Source organism: Heloderma suspectum, chromosome 6 (assembly GCF_057233095.1).
Source record: "Heloderma suspectum isolate Gila_16-S chromosome 6, 16-S_ref, whole genome shotgun sequence".
NCBI classification, from domain to species: Eukaryota; Metazoa; Chordata; class Lepidosauria; order Squamata; family Helodermatidae; genus Heloderma; species Heloderma suspectum.
Window position 1 is genome coordinate 113,103,911 of NC_139463.1, and position 20,521 is coordinate 113,124,431.

The 20,521-nt window shown below is 42.5% G+C and overlaps 1 protein-coding gene across 1 annotated transcript; it reads left to right on the forward strand.

The window, feature by feature from the left end:
• The first annotated feature begins 10,711 nt into the window (after nt 1-10,711).
• Nucleotides 10,712-19,998, forward strand: LOC146342575 (vomeronasal type-2 receptor 26-like). The gene is made up of 5 exons (XM_084807905.1): nt 10,712-10,981; nt 13,548-14,402; nt 14,993-15,220; nt 17,244-17,370; nt 19,088-19,998. Exons 1-5 carry the CDS (start codon nt 10,946-10,948, stop codon nt 19,996-19,998), a joined length of 2,157 nt encoding a protein of 718 aa, XP_084664031.1. The 5' UTR covers nt 10,712-10,945.
• Nucleotides 19,999-20,521: the final 523 nt, after the last annotated feature.

A 20,521-nucleotide genomic window follows, 5' to 3' on the forward strand; every position in this document is an offset into this window, starting at 1 on the left:
TGGAAATCTAGCCGTGATAGGCTACGTAAATCGTCACGTAGTCTATCACGGGTGTGTGTGTGTGTGTTTTTACTTTTTTATTTTGTAATGGCGGTGGTGGCAGCTGGTTGGGAGACCGGCTGCCACCCCCAACCCGACGAACTGCCGCCAAACCGCCGCCGGGACCCGCCGCCGAGAGGGACATTCGCTGGAGGTAAGTACCATACTGGGGGGGGGGCGGGGGGCCAGTGGAGAATTTCCCCAACACTTTTGGGGGGCCGAATACCTCGGCGCTCGGCCTCCTGAAGATTCGTGGAGAAATTCTCCACCATCCCCACCATCCCTAGCTGCTGGCCTGGCCTGGCCTGGCTGCCCACGCAGGCCCTCCCCAGAATCACTCAGAAACACTAAGTACATAGGGGCACATGACTCTTGGAGTTGAAAAGCACATTGATTAATCCTGGAAAGCCCAGGAGGATGGAGGATGAAGTCCTTCTCAGCTGGCCTAAAGACAGGCTGCTGGTGGATGCCTTCACAGTTCCCCCCGCCCTGCCCTACCCAAAAATCACAAAAGATGGGGGCACATTCAGGTAAAGTAAACATATCAAAGAACATACCTTCACTGTAATAAAGGTTGAACTGCAGTGCTGTAGAACGGGGACACACAGAAACACACTCCTTGCAGCTGCTGGACACAGACACTCTGTCTGCAGCAGAGGCACCTGTGGTCTCTAGTCTGGACTGGAGCAACTGAGGCTGCTGGACACTCACACCCCGTGGTCCTATATGTGAAGGCAGGATAAATAGTCGATGAGTTCCCTCCCCTCAATGACATTATCTTCCTGGGGGGGGTGGCCTGGAGGGATCTTGCTCACCTGACCTCACCTGACCTCATCTTCACAGAAAATTAAAAAAAAAGATGAGGCTACGTGCACTTCGTGACTTAGGCAGGCTACGTGCACTTCGTGACCCCGTCCCTCCCTGCGAAAGAAAGCCGCGTCATCGCAGGAAACTGTGTATTTATTAAATAGTTTCGTAAAATCCCTTTTGCCATCTATGTCTATTTCTTTAGTCCCGATTTGTGAATTTTCCTTCGTAAATACTTTCGTAAAATTTTCGGCGGAGAAAAAAAAAGAAGGGTCCGCATGAGCTCCGGTCCGAGTAGACTGGGACACCCCATTCCAGGGAGGGTTCTGTGGACCAGATGTGTCTGAATTCGATCCCATTTAACTTTCGGACAGATTTCTCTGACATCCCTAATTGCCAGTAGCTTTAATGCTCATTCAGTGAGGGATCCACTGCCCTAAATCAGATTGTCCTGGCTATTAGGGATGTCAGAGAATTTCGCCATGAATCTCAGGGAGGCCGAATGCCAGCGCATTCGGCCCCCTGAAATTGGTGGCAAAACGGTCTGCCCCCCCGCCCCCCGGGGACGGGACTTACCTTCGGCGAATCTTCCTGGGGGCGGCGGCTCCAGCGGCGGTTTGGCGGTGGTTCGGCGGTGGCTGCTGCGGGAGCTGGTCTTCCGACCGGCTGCCACCGCCACCATTTCCAGTAAAAAAAAAAGTGGTAGGCTACGTAAAGATTTATGTAGCCTATCATGGCTAGATTTTCTAAAAATACCGTGATAGGCTATGTAAATGTTTATGTAGCCTATCACGGCTGAGTAAAAAAAAACAAAAAACCCCTGCGTATATGCAAATGGCGGTGCCCATGTGCGCCGCCATTTGCGTTCCTTATTTTGGCACATCTAGTCTACGTAAACATTTACGTAGACTACGGCGAAAATAAGGGGAACGCAAATAGCGTAGCATTTACGCTATTTGCGGTCCCCTTATTTTCGCCGTAGTCTACGTAAATGTTTATGTAGACTAGACGTGCCAAAATAAGGAATGCATTTGCGTACGCGCGTGTGTGTGTTTTTTTACTCAGCCGTGATAGGCTATGTAAACATTTACATAGCCTATCACGGCTGACTGCAGGGACGCAAATGGCGGCGGCTACGGCTGCCGCCATTTGCAGACCCGGCCGGCCAGGATTCAGGGGGGGAGGGACGGAGCGCCTCCCCCCCAGGCAGAATTTCAGGGGGGAGGGACGAAGTGCCTCCCCCCCAGCCAGAATTTCGGGGGGAGGGATGGAGCGCCTCCCCCCCACCTCGAATCAAATTTCCTTAAAAGGTGACTTTCGTACATCCCTACTGTCTATACATCAAATCTGGACAAGGATAGGGGTGTTTTTTTTGGGGGGTGGCCTCTTTGTACATTCCATTTACCATGAATGGTGGCATGTATTCCCATCCTAAAACTTTGCTTCAAGACATGAGCTTAATTTTCCAGGATGATGATTTCCAAGTTCAGATTTTGGAATTAATTAATTCTATAATTCCACCCATCACCACTATTACATATGAGAAGTACTGAAGCATTCATTACATAGCTATTTTAGATGTTCTTTTCTTCACCAGAGGTATGTTTGGGGTATTGCAAAGTTTTGTTTTTCTCTGTTAAAATGGATATCTTCGAGTAAAAAATGCAATCATTGTTCTTGGAATTGGGATAGGGGAAAATTTAACCATAAAATGGTTCTTTGGAACTGATCAGAAGACACTGCTGAAGACACCTTTCCAACAAGATTTTCTGTGCGAAGATATTATGTTTCTGATATGATAGGGCAGTCAGCTATTACTTGTGTCATTCAAGGGGCATGAGAGATCCCCTAGTTAAGGTGAGACACCAAATTATAAGACTCAAGGATTTATGTGCTTATATAAATGACACATGATGGGCTAATAACGTGAAGCTTGGCACCTACAGTCTACTTGACAAGATCTGTAATTTTGCAAAGCTTCAGACCGATCAGATTCAAATTGCCACAGGTACAACAGTTTAAAAAGGGCTGAAAATTAGCATGTTTCTGTTTTTTTAGTCCAAGCTGCAGCACAACATATCATATATTTCTTTCAATCTTTGGTGAAATCTACCAATGTTCATTATTTTGACTTGTGGAGGAGGTGTGACTTTCATTGGTTTGGTGAAGTTCTCAGTAGTGGTTATTAAGTTTTTTCTTCCCCAATGAAGTTTATGCCAGCAGCAGTTTTTTCTGTCTTAAAAGTGTCAGGGTGGACACTGAGCCCATAGAATACCAGAGTAGTTCTGATTCGGAGGAAGAGCAGTCGCTCCTGGGAGAGGAGCGCGCCCCTTTTTCCCAGGGCCCGCAGCTGACAGAGTTTCCTCCCACCCACATTCCTAGATTAGAAAGCAGTCCAGGGAGTGACCCAGCACTGATAGCAGACTGGTTGGATGTCCGGCGCAGACGCAGAGAGCGGCGCCAAATGGAGAGCACGGAAAGGAGGCGTAGCGCCCGGTTGGCACTCAAAGAATGGTTGCGCCCAGAGGATCCAAGGGAAAAGGGGAGGGATTCTCCCTAGTCCTTATATTCAGGGGTCTGCCAGTAATTGCCCTTCAAATGGGGACCAACTGTTCCAACTTAGGGCATAGGGATGCTGCTGCTCAGATCTAGTTGCTACCTGTAGAGCTGTTAAGTTGTAAAAGAAGAATAAAGCTTTGAAAAGAATCCCTTTGTCTGTGTCTGGACTTAGCTACTAGATTAGAGTGAGAGCCCTCCAAGGAGCCCTTGACAAAAAGGTTAAAACATGCTACTCTTTCATATACAGTAACATTCCCTTTTTCTGCATAATGACCATTGCTATGAGGGTTTCAGTAAGAGAAAGAAGGAAGGAAAGCCATTTTGCTGCTATAGTTGCATTCCATATCCAGAAGGGAAGATTTCAAATGAGAAGGGTAAGAGATGTCATTCCACTTGCTTTTTTCAAATGCATTTGCTTTGGCCCAGTGAGTGCATGGCAGTGTCTACATATCTGCATTTCCCTACTATTATAAAACAAACAAACAAACCTTCATAGTTCAGTGGTGGTACTTACTGCTGGTAACAGGATGCAATCCAGTATAACCACTGACATCTGCCCATTTTTCTTATCACTTGACTGGAATACTTCAAGTATTTCAACAAATACATATATCCAATCAAGATGGCAGTAGAGAGATTATTCACTTCTTGTTTTATCCAGCGTTAGAACCCATTATGCTTCCATTGGTCACAGGGGTCTTATGATATGGACTATTCTTGGATCCTCACTGAATATGGCTGCAAACATGTGTTTCATTGAGGGTTTTGCAATATTCACTCCAATGAACAGAAATACATACATGTTTTCTTTTTTCAGATGTGGATAACTATGTTCTATGTCCAGAAGATCAATATCCAAAACTTGATCAGAATCTATGAATTCTGAAAGATATAATCTTTCTGTCTTACAAAGAACCATTGAGGATCACTTTGGCTATTCTTGCTCTCTCTCTCTCTCTCTTTTCATCACAACTTTGACTGTTTGTTAGACACCAGCATACTCCCATAGACAAGGCCAGCAACCGTAAGCTCACTTACATGCTTCTCATCTCCCCCTGCTCTCACTCCTTTGTGCTTTACTATTCATTGGCCAACCTGATAATGTTTTATGTCTCCTTTGACAAATTTATGGCTCTAGATTTTTAAAGCCACCAATCCAGGGTCCAAAATGAGGAGAAACCACTGTCAGAAGCCACTGTGCTACTCCATTATTCTTTCCTGCTTTATTATTCAAGCCATTATTTGTACTGTGTGGATGGAAATGTTGTCCCATTCCCAAACATTGACATGCACTCAATGACTGAAGCAATTGTTCTGGAATGTAATGAAGGTTCAACAATCATGCTTTACTGTGTCCTGGGTTTTATGGGTTGCCTGGCTATTGACAGCTTCACTGTGGCTTTTCTAGCCAGGAAATTGCCTGACAGTTTTAATGAAGCCAGGATTATTACCTTCAGCATGGCAGTCTTCTGCAGTGTTTGGATGTCCTTTGTTCCAACTAGGGATGCACAAAAATCACTTACCTTTTCGACAGGGTGATTCGCGGTGGCGGGGAGGCGCTCTGCACCTCCACTGAAAATTTTGATCTGGCCGGCTCCGCTCTGCAGAGATTCCGCAGAGCCGCCAGCTGGGGCCACCTGCAGCTGGACATCCGGTCGCTGGGCAGCCTTCTGGAAAAAAAACACCCATGTATGCAAATGGCGGCGGCTACGGCGGCTGCCATTTGCGTTCCCTTTTTTTCCGCTGTTTTAGCCTATGTAAATATTTACATAAGCTATTATGGCAAAAAAAGGGGAACGCAAATAGTGTAGTGGGTGCTATTTGCATTCCTTTTTTTCCCTGCCATTTTAGCCTACATAAATATTTACGAAAGCTATTATGCCAAAAAAAAGGGGAACGCAAATGGCAGCCACCGTAGCCACCACCGTTTGCGTACACGGGTTTTTGTTGTTGTTGTTGCCGTGATAGGCTACGTAAGTATTTACGTAGCCTATCATGACAGCCTGGCTGGACGCAAATGGCGGCCGCTACGGTGGCTGCCATTTGAGTCTGCAGCAGCCGGCCAAGAGGCCAGCCGCCGCCGCTGCCAGAGCCGCCGCCGGAGCTGCCGCCACCGGAACATCTGCCCCAGGTAAGCTTCATCCCAGGAGGCATTCTGTGAGGGGTTGGCGGGGAGGCAGTTTCGCCACAGGTTTCAGGGGGCCGAATGCCAGTGCATTCGGCCTCACTAAAATCCGTGGCAGAATTCTCCGCTATCCCTAGTTCCAACCTACCTACTCAGAAAAGGAAAATATATGATGGCTGTGGAGATCTCTATCTTGTCCTCCGGTGCTAGGTTACTGATTTGTATCAGTTCCCCAAAAGCTCCCCCATTTTTGTGAGACCTGAATTGATGTATAGTCAGCAGATCTTAAGGATAAAGTATTAAATAATCTAAATATCTATGCTCCCTAATCTTATTTAAAATGTATCCCATTTCAAGCATTGGGAGTGTAGTTACTAATGACTAAACATCTTCCTTGGCTTCAATAAGACTTACAGTATGATCCTAGATATACACATTTATGTGGGAGAAGTGCTAATGAGTTCAGTAAAGCTTATCTCTGTGTTAGTGTGTATACCACTGCACTCTTCATCCTTTCTACATTTATTTGTTTACTATCCTGTATTTTATGCTGTGATCTACCTTGCTTCTGCAATGTTAACTGAATCTAAATATGGAAGTGTCATATTAACATTCAATACTCCATATATCTCAAAACAAAAGCAAAATGTGTGTCAAGTTCTTACGTTGTTTCAGTTTTACAACCACATGGCTTTATTTTTCTTAATAATTTGTTAATTATTTTATTTATTAATTAATTTAATGGCAGACCCGCCGCCGGGAGGGACATTCGGCAAAGGTAAGTCCCGCCCGGGGGGGGTGCGGGGTGTGGGGGGGGTGGAGAATTTCTCCCCGAAACTTGTTTGGGGGGCCGAACATGTTGGCACTCGGCCCCCCGAAGTTTCGGGGAGAAATTCTCCGCCATCCCTAACACACACACACACACACACAACTCATCAGTATCCACCCCCTACTCCTGTAGTCCATGATATTGCTCCTCTAATCTTCACCAGGGATGAACATCTGTTGAAGAGCGGTGTGTGTAGCCCTAGTTTCTTGATTCAGAATCCACTTATATGAGATCACACCAGTTGTAATTACATTTATTGATAAAACACACAGAACATGGAATGGCGTTGTTAGGGATGTTGGAGAATTTCTCACGAATCTCCGGGAGGCCGAATGCCAATGCATTCGGCCCCCCGAAATTGGTGGAGAAACGGCCCCCCCCGCCGCCCCCCCAGGATGGGATTTACCTTGGTCGAATGTCCCCGGCGGCGGCGGCTCCCGGCGGCAGTTCGGCGGCGGTTTGGCGGCGGCGGCGGCTGGTCTTCCGACTGGCTGCCGCTGCCGCCATTTCCAAGTGTAAAAAAAAAACAACAACCAACAAACATGATAGGCTATGTAAAGATTTAAGTAGCCTTTCACGGCTAGATTTTCATAAAACACCGTGATAGGCTACGTAAACTATTACGTAGCCTATCATGGCTGACTGCAGGGCCGGAGGGACCGGGCACCTCCCCCCCGGCCAGAATTTCGGCGGGGAGGGATGGAGCACCTCCCCACCGGCCAGAATTTCGGCGGGGAGGAATGGAGCGCCTCCCCCCCACCGTGAAGCAAGCTGCGGGACCAGGTAAGGGACTTTCGTCCATCCCTAGTTGCAATTCACCATGCAGTGCTATTCATGTCTATTCAGAGGTAAACCACATTGAGTTCAATAGTGTTTATTCCCATGTAGAATTGTACTGGACTACAGCCTAAAAGAAAACGTTTGTTCTATATCCAACTGTATCCAACCAATGACCACCAGCATGAGACTTGGTTGCAAATTGGTAGGGTTTTGATGCAATGGTCTGGTCTGCTTCAGAATATTGGGCAAAGAAAAGTACTGTTTGCCTGGCCCCCCCCCCACATACACACAAGAAAGAATGAAAGACATGGACGCAAGCAGAAAAGTTCAGATCTTGGTATAAGAAAAGATTAGAAAGTCTTACAACCCCACCCGCCCGGTTTTCTTTACCATAAACCCTTTTATCGCAACTTTTCTGTGACAACATCTCTTGAGGAGTACTGGAGGGGGGGGGGGACTCCTTCTAGTAAGTGGTAAACATGTTTTCTTCTGAAATGGTTCAGAGATCCTCTAATTTTGTAATTACATCCCCTATAATTATTTTTTTTTTTTATCACTGCTCCTTCTCAATGACCCTAAGGGTTACTTCTGGTAGCCACTAGCAAATCTAGAAACCTAGACTGCAGAATGTTATGAATATTACCTGTTCCATTCGGAACACAGGTTAGAGAAAGATGGGGCTCCATTAGCCTGGTAGCTGATTCATTTATTTGTGTTATTATTATTATTATTATTATTATTATTATTATTATTTCATTTTTACATTGGGCAGTCGTTGCTTTCAAGAATGTCAGTGTGGGAGGGAGTGAAATGGCAGCTGTCAGAACAATGTTCATGCAAGATCCTGGTACATATAGTGTCAGTTTTATTGTTGCTGCCTCAGCTGTTCTGTATTGCTAGTATGGATAAATGTAGCATCAGTGAACCGCTTCCTATCCTTCACAAGTATCATCAGTCAGGGGATCTAATAATTGCTGGTATCATTTCTCAGATCTTCACATTTTTCAGTCCTGTAACCTTTGATAGACAGCCATCCGAAGAACACTTTGACGATCTTATGTAATTATTCTTATTACTATTACTAATATTGTTGTTGTTATTATTATTGTTGTTATTATTATAATTACTAGTATTATTTTGAGATGCTATTATCAGACAGGCTGGTCACTCAGGTTGGCTTTAGATTATGAGGCAAATTACTCTTCAGGGATATGCCGAACTCTCCATCTTGGCCTTTCCAATATTGTGTTGTTGTTGTTGTTGTTGTTATGGGGCGGTTAGGTCAAGCTGATTCCATCCCATTTCCACATGAGCTTGTTGTTGTTGCTGCTGTTGCTGTTGTTATATTTCATAATCTATGCATTTTGTGCACATTTTTAACTGTACTCATTTTTGGATGCATGCATCCAAGGATGTTTGCATGCATTTTGAAAATGTTTTCTTTGTGCATACTTTTTTCACAAAAGTTTGAAATCTGTCCATATTGATGAACATACTTTGTTTTGTAGAACCCATCTGTAGTTTAGAAACAGATGTATTCATACACACATTGTGTTTGAGTCTATATTCAAGTCCAGGGAATGTGAACTGGTAAACTGGTTAAAAATCTCAAAGGAGCAAATTTCTCATACATATACATCTCTTTGAACAATGCTATTCTTTTTCTTGCAAAAATGCACTCATTCCTTGCCTCATAACCACATTTTCCATGAAGAGTAGCCACATTTGGCACTACTCTTGAACTCCTAGTACTACTATTACTATTGCTGCTGTGGCCAATACCATAATCACTATCATTATCACTTATCATTGTTGCCATTGTCAGTAGCTTTAATGCTTATTTGGTGAGGGATCCAATGTCCTAAATCAGATTGTCCTGGCTATACATCAAATCTGGACAAGGACAGGGGGGCTTTTGGGGGTGGCAGCCTCTTTGTACATTCTTTTTACCATGAATGGTGGCATGTATCCCCCCACCCTAAAACTTTGCTTCAAGACATGAGCTTAATTTTCCAGGATGATGATTTCCAAGTTCAGATTTTGGAATTAGGTAATTCTATAATTCCACCCATCACCATTTTTACATATGAGCCATCTTGAAGCATTCATTACATAGCTATCTTAGATGTTCTTTTCTTCACCAGAGGTATGTTTGGGGTATTGCAAGGTAATGCTTTTATCTGTTATAATGGATTTCTTTGAGTAAAAAATGCAATAATTGTTCTTGGAATTGGGATAGGGGGAGATATTAACTGAAAAAGGGTTCTTTTGAACTGATCGTAAGACACTGCATATTCTTCAGTGGAAAGAAGATTTTCCAACAAGATTTTCTGTGCCAAGATATTCTGTTTCTGATATGATAGGGCAGTCAGCTATTACTTATGTCATTCCAGGGGCATGGGAATTCCCCTAGTTAAGGTGAGACACCAAATTATAAGACTCAAGGATCTATGTGCCTCTAATAAATGACACATGATGGGCTAATAGCTTGAAGCTTGGCACCTACAATCTACTTGATAAGATCTGTAATTTTGCAAAGCTTCAGACCGCTCAGATTCAAATTGCCACAGGTACAACAAGTTAAAAAGGGCTGAAAATGGGCATGTTTCTCCTTTTTTACTCCAAGCTGCAGCACAGCATATCACATATTTCTTTCAATTTTTGGTGAAAACTACCAGTGTTCGTTATTCAGACTTGTGGAGTAGGTATGATTTTCATTGCTTTGGTGAAGTTCTCAGCAATGGTTATTAAAGTTTTTCTTCCCCAATAAAGTTTATGCCAGCAGCTGCCCGTAAGCAATTTTAGCTACCTTCAGACATTTCCAAATGGTGCCAATGGCCAAGTGATAAAGCCATCATATGAACTAAATATTTTAATTCAGCTCCTCTGCCAGAAAACAAGAGGTCCCTAACTTGAAAATCTCAAAGGAATGAAGGAGATTTGACAGCTCTTTCTCAAGAGCTTGAGAAAAAGCTAAATAAAAGAATGTGTCCAGAATTAACAAAGAGAATGTTGGGATCAGCCATGATGATGGTGATGGTGATGGTGAGGATGATGATACGTATTCCTGCATTCTGTAAGTAGCCATGCATATTTCTATTGGAAATGTACCCCCTCACTCCTCACCAAAGCTAGTTCAAGTGTGTGAATGGAGAATGAAACAGCTAAAACCCAAATTTCCATTCAAAGAGGGAGTTTTGCTTCCTTGGATTGTTGGATGTTGGGATATATTATGAAACAGTGATGGTTAAGTATTAGAATTCTGATTCTTCTGGGCTGATGTGCCAATCACAAGTTAATTGGCCACCAGTTTTCACACTTCCCAAATCTTCTTAGCTCAAGAAACACACCAAAAAGCATTTAATTCTTTTCGAGAACATCTATTTAGGCTCCAAACCTATACACACTTACTAGGGAATAGGTCTAGGGAATAGGTCATGAAGTCTACTTATGTGCAATATATTTGTTAAAGATACATCAAATTGTGATTGTGTGAATGGCATAGCCTAAACCAAATACAGTGTGAAACAACAGGGAACTTTCGTTACAGGGTACTCTCTCAGAGCTACCAGCATATCCTGGCTTTGATATTTGCTGTAAAGGAGATCAATGAAAATCTGAGGATCTTGCCCAATGTCACCCTGGGTTTTCACATTTATAACAGCCAGTTCAGGGCAATATGGACCTACCTTGCCTCACTGGAACTTATCTCTACTTTGGCCAGATTTGTCCCTAACTACAAGTGTGACTCTGAGAATAATGCTGTAGCAGTCATTGGGGGACCTAACTCTAATGTTTGTCTTGACATGGCAACCATCCTGTGCACCTACAAAATTCCACAAGTAAGAGTTGTTTAAGTAGTATTGCCATTTAACGAGACGTTCACACATCTCTTCCCTTTGAGGTGTGGTTTTGTGGACTGGAAATAGAAAATAGCATGACTGAAACAATGAGACACACCTTTAATATTACTTAAAGGCAAATCCTGACCCAGGAAAAGAAGAATCCTTATGGTTCATTCAGACTTGAAAACTGAAATGATTAAAAGTCATTATTTTATTCAGGCTCATGGCCACTGATATGAGAATCAAGAACCCTTCCTACTTCTCTCAGGCAAATGTAAAGTTAAATGTGACTTCTGTTTCAGGGCTACTTTACACATTCAGCAATAGCAAGTAGTAAAGATTTTCCTGGTCTTTTCCTGGTTGGGTGTTTGTACATTTGATGGTTCACCATAGTGAAAAACAATTCCCTGAACTTTGATGCTTGATGGCTGCTTGAGGAATTTGTATTTAGTAGGGACCCCTGAGGAATTTGCTCTGTGCAAGTTATGAGGCAAAGTTTCAAGCTGCCTGATCTGCATTTCACAGAATAATGTGCCAGTCAGAATTATTGTTCAGGATTGATGCTTCTCTGAATTTCACAATGCAGTTCTCAGCTTGCAAAACATACCAAAATCCCTTTCCAGGATAAAACATAATTATAGCTTTACAAGTGTGTACTTTGAGATAAAATGCATTTGGAATTGTTGTATTTTGCAGGCAGAACCAGAAAGAAAGAGGCTAGACACCAAGGCTTAATTGAAAAAAAGGGACACATTTATTTAAATATAATAAAGGATCTGTAGAGGAGACTAAATGTGCAGAGATAGTAACCTAAATAAATTAGGCAGAAACCCAGAACTCTATTTGGGTGAGCCCTGTGGTTGTGGAGGGTGGCTTCCCTGCAATCATCTCCTTCTGGTGCCTCATGACTCTGAGTAGGTGAGACAGGTTAGCCCCAAAGGCCATCTGTGTCCCACCCATTGGTCTTACAGCCCTGACTGGCAAGTCTTGGGATTGGCCCATCACCATAAAGGTGCCTCAGGGTGCTCAACTAATTATACCCTTCCCTGACCCAAACCCACACATTCTGCTAAAGGTAACCAAAACGAACTGACTAAAATGCCAAAGAAACCAAACTAACCCAAGACCAACCTGGATCAGTCTGTAGGGAAAAGCAAAACACACACACACACACACACACACACACACATCAGCTGAGCCAATTTGCTTATGAACCAAAAAATCCTGCTTGGTGTCATTAAAAGATGACAACCTGATCCTACATAGAGAATGGGTGGGAGGGAGAAGAACCACCAGAATGGAAAAGGACTATCATTGGGCAGGGGCACCTCAAATAGGCAGGGGTCCACCCAAGTTCACAATTCATGTTCACAATTTCCTGCCTTCCTTCCATCCCACCTGCAAAGAGAATTCCTGGCCTGAAGTGAATTCCAGGCAAGGGATGGCATTGTGAGAAAATGCATTCAAAATAAGTATTTAAATAAGTACTTAAATATGAACGTTTGTGCAGATGTTGTTGTTTTTTTTTAAAAAAATGCACATCAATGTGGAATTGGAATGGAACGTATATACAAATGAACATATGTGAAATTGTCATGAACTGCAAATAGAGCAAGCCATCCCTCTCTAAACATTAGGATTGCAGAAAGAAGCTATGATCCTAGATCTTGATATGAAATGCTAGTTTTCTTTGTGCAGCAAAATGTTGTTTGTTTGTTTCTATTTCTATACCACCTGATAGCTCCAGCTATTTGGGTGGTTCACAACAATAATGTTTTAAAGGGAAGACATTTCTACATTCTGCACCAATGAAATTGCTCTCTGAACTCATCTAGTCCTCAAAAGCATTCACAATTTTACTGAATGTGAAATCAAGGTACTCCTTATAAAAGATTTTATTAAAATGTTTTAAGGCTCTTCTAAGCTGGGAGGAATGTGGAAAGACCAGTGGTAAAGACTTCTTGTCATGGAAAAGTCATACAAGCTTAATGTCGTTTCCCCCCGGATATGTGAATGTTAAATCACATATATGTGATTCCAGTTCTCTGACTGCCAGTCCTTATGCAGCCAAAATGGTACCACACATACCAAAGAGGGTGGTATCAACCTGCTTAGAAGAACCCTGAGGTTTACCCAAGTACACAAAGAAATCTTCATAAAAAAATACCTCAGGGTGCAATCCTATGCATGTTTAGATAGAAAAAAGCCTGACAACTCCGAGCATGCCCCAGTCAGCATGGGTTTGTAGGCTTCCCCCCCCCCATCTAAACATGCATAGGATTGCACTCTAAGGGGACAGAAAACCTCCAGAATCAGCCCAATGAGAATTGAGCATATCCAGTGGGCATGGAATATTGACTGACAGTAGGGGAAAAGTTATCATTTCACATATCATTATTTTAGTATTGGGGGGGGGATATTATAGCAACATGTGATGTGAGTAAAGGAGGTAAAGTGTCATTTTGGTAGAGAAAAACAGTTCTGGTAGACAAACTTTGGAGCAAAGGTGCTGTGCCATAAGTTCTATATCTCTCACCCCTTCTTCATCCTTTATTTTCTCAAGCTCACATATGGTTCTGCTCCACTGATGAATAACAACATTCAAGCTGTTTTATTCCACCGGATGTTCCCAGATGACCACCATCAGTATATGGGGATTCTCAAGTTATTACTTCATTTCAGATGGATCTGGATTGGAGTCATTTCTCTTGAGGATGACAATGGAGAGGAGTTTCTACAGAATGTGCTTCCTATGTTTTCCAAAAAAGGCATCTGCATTGAGTTTATAGAAAGATGTTCAAAAAAAGCCTTTTCCCGTGATGTTACTGATGTGATGGGAAAATGGTTTCAAACCTCTAATATTATTATGGGAAGCACTGCCAATGTGGTGGTTGTATATGGAGAACTTCACACCATGATAAGTTTGAACGTCTTGATCCACCTACAAGAATTTGAGGGTAGACCAACCAAGGCCAAGGTCTGGATTATGACAGCACAGATGGATTTCACATCACTTCCTTTCCAAAGAAGTTGGGGCATACAATTCATCCATGGTGCTCTATCACTTGCAGTTCACTCAACGGAAGTGTTAGGATTTCAGCAATTTATTCGGAACAGAAACCCTACCCTGGACAAAGAAGATGGCTTTATTCGAGACTTCTGGCAAGAGGCATTTCTTTGTTTGTTTCCTGACGCTATCCTAGGACAACAGGATGGGGAAATCTGTACTGGGATGGAGAATCTGGAGATTCTTCCTGAGTCTGTTTTCGAAATGAGCATGACTGGCCACAGCTACATCATTTACAATGCTGTCTATACCGTGGCACATGCCTTGCATGCCATGCACTCATCCAAATTCAAACACAGAGCAGTGGCACATGGAGGGAGATGGAAGCTTCTGAATAATCAGCTGTGGCAGGTAATGTCTTCCTGAGAATATGAATACAGGAGAAGTCACCCTATCTGAAAACGGTCTTAAGTGTGTTGAAACCTGTTGCTGCTGCTGCTGTGTTTTACCAAGGCTGGCATTTTAGTAACTATATCTGTTATGGCTTGCATTTCACAGCCATTCATGCTCACTGCTCACATTGAGACTATAGAGGACTCGATTCTATGGCTCATGCATAATGACTGAAATCCATCCATACCTTCCTCCCACTTCCATTTCAGTTTCATATTAAGTGGATTATACATCTATATGGTTGTAACCTTATTTTAGTTACATTTCTTGTAATGTGTTTGAGTTGATCAGTGACATAATGCACATTACATAATCACCATCACTATCATCATTGTTGTTGGTGTTATCATCATCATATAAATGCAGTGTCCATCTTTATTAGCTGCTCAGCTATTACTGTCACTGTAGCTATTACTATTAATACCACTATTCACTTAAATTTAAATTAACTTTTAAATGGACCATTAACTATGGATCAAGTGTAAATATCATAATCCTTTTCTATACTGGCACCATGTTGAAACTCATTATTCCATCACTCAATTCAGCTCCACCTCTTTCTGAGAAGTGCCTCATTCAACAACAGTGTTGGGGAAAAGGTTTTCTTTGATCAAAATGGGGAATTAGTTGTTGGATTTGATATTGTCAACTGGGTCACATTCCCGAACCAGTCCTTTATTAGAGCCAAAGTTGGAAAGATTGACCCACAGGTTACCACTAACAAAGTCTTCACCATTCATGAAGATGGCATAATGTGGCCCAACAGGTTTCATCAGGTAAGGTCTATGCAGATTTTGCTTTATTTCAAGACATCTCCTCGATGTTCAAACAGTAGTTCTGTGTTCAGATCATGAAACAGCTCTATCTCTGTATTCTGTGCATTTAGCGATAGCCTGTTCAAACTACAATTGTCAATCTCAAATTCTCATCCAGCAAAAGTTGGAAATAATTTTATCTGCCCTGTTTTAATCTCAGAGGCTAAAGTACAATGCACACTCAAAGACCCACGTAAGTAGAACTGCCCTACAAGTAAAAATTAATAGCAACTGAATTAATATCATCCACATTCCAAGTCTGTCTTCACTGTATTTCCAATTTCAAACACATACATTTAGCAACTGCTAAACCCAGAAGCTGTAGCAGAAAAAGAAATGCCAAAAGAATAAGTAAAATATAACCAAGCAACAACTCCAGATTGCATTAAAGGCCAGGAAATTATAACAACTTGCGATGTGAATCAGCAAAACCTAAGGATGTTGAAGTTCTCTGAATTCCACCTTGAAGCTTGTTCTGACTCATGTCCATATCAGATTGTGATCTTTTTTATTTTTCAAATAAAAACATGTATTTTCATGCGTACTCTTCCAGAATGTATGCATCAATTATGTGAATTTTTGAAATATGTGCATTATTTTCCCATTGAGTAAAGTATTTGTACACATTTTCCAGAAATACATGTTTTTCCATACACATTTTTCAAATCTACAATCAAAATTCATTTCTTTGGGTCAATGAATCACATCTCAAGCTCAGAAATGCACAGGCTTTGAATGCAGATTGTGTTCAAGTCAGTGTTCAGGTCAGGGAGGTGCAGATTGGGTAAATTCGGGTCACAACGGATTGGAACACATTTCTTTTACATTACTACAATCTATAGTGTAATGTTTACCGAAGAAGGATGCAAAAGAACTCTAGATAGAGTCCCTGTCACCTTTGCAGGTTTTCACCTATAACACCATTCCGGCATCTTTCCACATTAATATGTATTAAAAATGCACATGCACATTAATATTTAAGTATGTATCGGTAATCAAACTTTCTCTAATAATCGGTATTTCTAACAAAGCAATCTGACAAGTTGCTGCAGGGTGCTCAGATGACAGAGCTCCCAGTGAATGGATGGCTCTGCCAGTGTGACTATGGCAGGGTGGACAAGAGGGAGGAGTGGCATTTGCCGCTGTTGTTTTTTATTTCTGTATCTGTTTCTTTCTTTCGAACAGTTTTATTTACTCCAGCTCCAGGGCTGTCAGAAATGTTCCGCATTATTTTGGAGGTGCGTTTGGGGACTAGGAAGGTGTTCAGATTCAAATCCTCCCCCAATCCAATTATGTAATTCCCTGAGGCTGACCCCTTTTTACCTCTTCCAGTGCTCGAACTCTGATGTCAGGGAGATACTGGCTGTGGAAGTTTCCATGTGAGCTGGAAGGGGGAAAAGAGCTTGGTTCTTCCCTCCAAAGGTCATCCTCTCTCTCTGTCCTCCAAGGGGGAGATCTAAAAAAATCCTGTGGCTCTTTGGATATCCTCCCAGGAACCATAGGATTACAGCCTGAATCTATATTCTCTAATTTGTATTTTTTAAAGTAGTTTCTCTAAAAATACACATTTTAAATTTTATTTTGATACCTTTATTTTGAGCAGATAACTGCTCTGGAGCATTCAGGAAATGCAAAATCAGATGGATAACTAAGTTCCAGTCCACATTGGAGGAGTGAGTCATGTCAGTTCATATCAGAATTTGCCAGGATCGAATTCCTCAACCATCCCTGTTCCAAAGTCTAAAACACTGGGCTAACCTAGAAAGAGTGAACAGATTTCCCTGAGCCATTTATCTTAAAAGCAAAGTTCAGTAATGCTGGAAACCGGAACACCACACAGCATACCATATGCTGTCTAAGATCAATAACATAATGCTGTGCTTTCAGCAATCCATTTCTTATCTACAATTCAACCATTGAGTAACAAATTCCCAAATTATATATTCTGAATGTTACGACTTTCTCTTCTGTCATTTATGGACAGGCACGACCCTTTTCTGTGTGTAATGACAATTGCCAGTTGGGTTATGTTAAGACAAAGAAGGAAGGGCAGCCATTTTGCTGCTATGATTGCATTCCATGTCCAGAAGGGAAGATTTCAGATAAGAAGGGTAAGGGATGGCATGCCTGAATTTTATCAAATATTTTGGCTGTGATCCATCATGTGCACATAAGTGTGAGCAGACATTCATTTCCAGAATGAGAAACAGTGAGGTCTACTGCTTATGCAACAGGGGGGTGTTTCCTAATTCTAATGTGCCATGGCAACAGATAGGGAAGTGTCCCTGAGTTGCCTATGCAGGGGTGTATTCTATTTCCTCTGCTCAAATGCAATTGGTGAATGTTGACCATATTTGTATGGACCCATCCAATCATTCAAGAAAGGGCAATCCAACCACATCCTTTCAAACTCATAGCTCCTCTCCTGGCCTCAGCCATAATATGCAGAAAAGAGGGCAATAATGTCTAGGGTCTTTGACTAGGGATGTACGAAAGTGACTTACCTTTTGCGGATTATGTTGATGGTGAGGGGGGAGGTACTCTGTCCCTCCCCTCGGAATCCTTGCCAGGGGGGGAGGCGCTCCGCGCCTTCCCCCCCAGAATCCTGGCCGTCTGGCTGTGCTCCGCAGGGATTCTGTGGAGCCGCCAGCCGGCTCTGCCAGCAGCTGGACATCCGGCCGCTGGCTAGCAGGGACGCAAATGGCAGCGGCCATAGCCACCGCCGTTTGTGTCCCTGTAGTCAGCCATGATAGGCTACGTAAATCTTCACGTAGCCTATCACGTCTGACCTTAAAAAAAAAAAATCACGCATGTACGCAAATGTCGGTGGCTACGGCCGCTGCCATTTGCATTCCTTATTTTGGCCCGTCTTAGTCTACGTAAATATTTACGTAGACTAAGACGGGCCAAAATAAAGAACGCAAATGGCGGCGGCCGTAGCCGCCACCATTTGCGTATGCGCATGTTTGTTTGTTTTTAAGTCAGATGTGATAGGCTAAGAAAATCTTTATGTAGCCTATCACATCTGACCTTAAAAACACACACACGCGTGTACGCAAATGTCGGTGGCTACGGCCGCCGCCATTTGCATTCCTTATTTTGGCATGTCTTAGTCTACGTAAATATTTATGTAGACTAAGATGGGCCAAATTAAAGAACGCAAATGGCGGTGGCCGTAGCTGCCACCATTTGTGTATGCGCATGTTTGTTTGTTTTTAAGTCAGACGTGATAGGCTAAGAAAAGATTTACGTAGCCTATCATGTTTTTTTTTTTTACCTAGCCATGATAGGCTACATAAATCTTTATGTAGCCCATGACGTCTTTTTTTTTTTACATGGGAAATGGCGGCAGCGGCAGCTGGTCGGAAGACCGGCCGCCGGAGCCGCCACTGCCCCACAGCCGGAGCCGCCACCGGAGTCGCCGCCACCCGGAAGATCCGCCCCAGGTAAGTCTCATCCCGGGGGGATCCGTGGGGGGGTCGGGGTGTGGCAGGTCATTCCGCCACAGATTTCGGGGGGCCGAATGCGCTGGCATTCAGCCTCCCCGAGATCCGTGGCGGAATTCTCTGACATCTCTATCTTTGACTTATTTTTGTTGGCAACCAGGGGGAAAACCCGACAACATGGGTTTATGTTTCCTTTAGCTTACTGGGCCTGGTTGTTCCTAAACCTCCCTGAGTACCACTTCTTCCAATATAGTTGTAGGAGAAGGGTACAATTTCATTTTTCTGATGTTGACCGAACAGCTCTCAATCAAGCATGCATAAAATTGAAGCATGGCACTATGTAGCCCTGGCAGATACAGATAACCATTTTTTTTTTTTTCAGACATGGACTATTGTTTTTCATGTCCAGATGACCAGTATCCAAGCCATAACCAGCATTTCTGTATTCCAAAAAGTATAACCTTCTTATCTTATGAAGAACCTTTGGGGATCACTTTAACCGTTGTTTCTCTGTTCTTTACTTTTACCACAGCTTGGGCGCTCAATATATTTGTTAAGCACCGGGATACTCCCTTAGTTAAAGCCAACAACCGAAGCCTCACCTACACTTTCCTAATCTCCCTGATGGTCTCTTTCCTTTGCCCTTTGCTATTCATTGGCCAACCTGATAAATTGGCATGTCTCCTTCGACAACCTGCTTTTGGCATCATCTTCTCAGTTGCTGTTTCTTGTGTATTGGCCAAAACCACCATTGTGGTTCTAGCTTTCATAGCTACCAAGCCAGGATCCAAGATGAGGAAATGGGTCGGCAAACAACTGGCCAACTCCATTGTTCTTTCCTGCTCCCTCATTCAAACCATTATTTGTATTGTGTGGCTGGCAACATCTCCCCCTTACCCAGATTTTGATATGCAGTCAGTGACTGAAGAAATTGTACTGGAATGTCGTGAAGTGTCACTCACCATGTTTTATTGTGTTCTGGGCTTTATGGGCTTCTTGGCTGTTGTGAGCTTTACTGTAGCTTTCCTAGCCAGGAAGTTACCTCAAAGTTTCAATGAAGCCAAGTTCATCACCTTCAGCATGTTGGTTTTCTGCAGTGTTTGGCTGTCCTTCATTCCAACCTATCTGAGCACCAAGGGAAAATATATGGTTGCTGTGGAGATTTTCTCGATGTTAGCTTCTAGTGGTGGATTACTGGGCTGCATCTTTTTCCCCAAATGCTATGTCATTTTGCTGAGGCCTGAATTAAACCACAGAGAGCAGCTAATGAGAAAAACAACAACACACTTTTAAAAATAATCTAAGAAATGATGGCTTCAATACACCTAAAGTTATCAGCAAGTGAATCCCAACATAAGAAGTTGGAATTACATTGATAGAAAATAACTTTTATTCCCCATTTGTTTAAGTATGTAGAAAATGTAGTGGAGCTATCACCCTTCAGCTGATCAAACTTTCCCATTTGACTGCCATGTTTCTTTATTTTTGCCATCGGTAAGCCTGTGTTTCATAACTGTTGTGAGATACTTTAATACTTTACATTTAAATATACTTTCTTAGACATCCCTGTTCTTGACTGATTGGATGATCCATATTTGTTATATTACTATTACTTTCATTTTATTTATTACATTTCTATACCACCCAATAGCCAAAGCTTTCTGGATTGTCCACAAAATAAAACTTAAATCCATACAATATAAAACAATAAAACATTCTGCAAGAACCTAAATGTTTAAAACATAATGAAAACAAAATAAAAAACAAAGCTTTCACTGGTCATTTGTAGTAGCTAAGGGCTCCTGTGGTTTCTGAT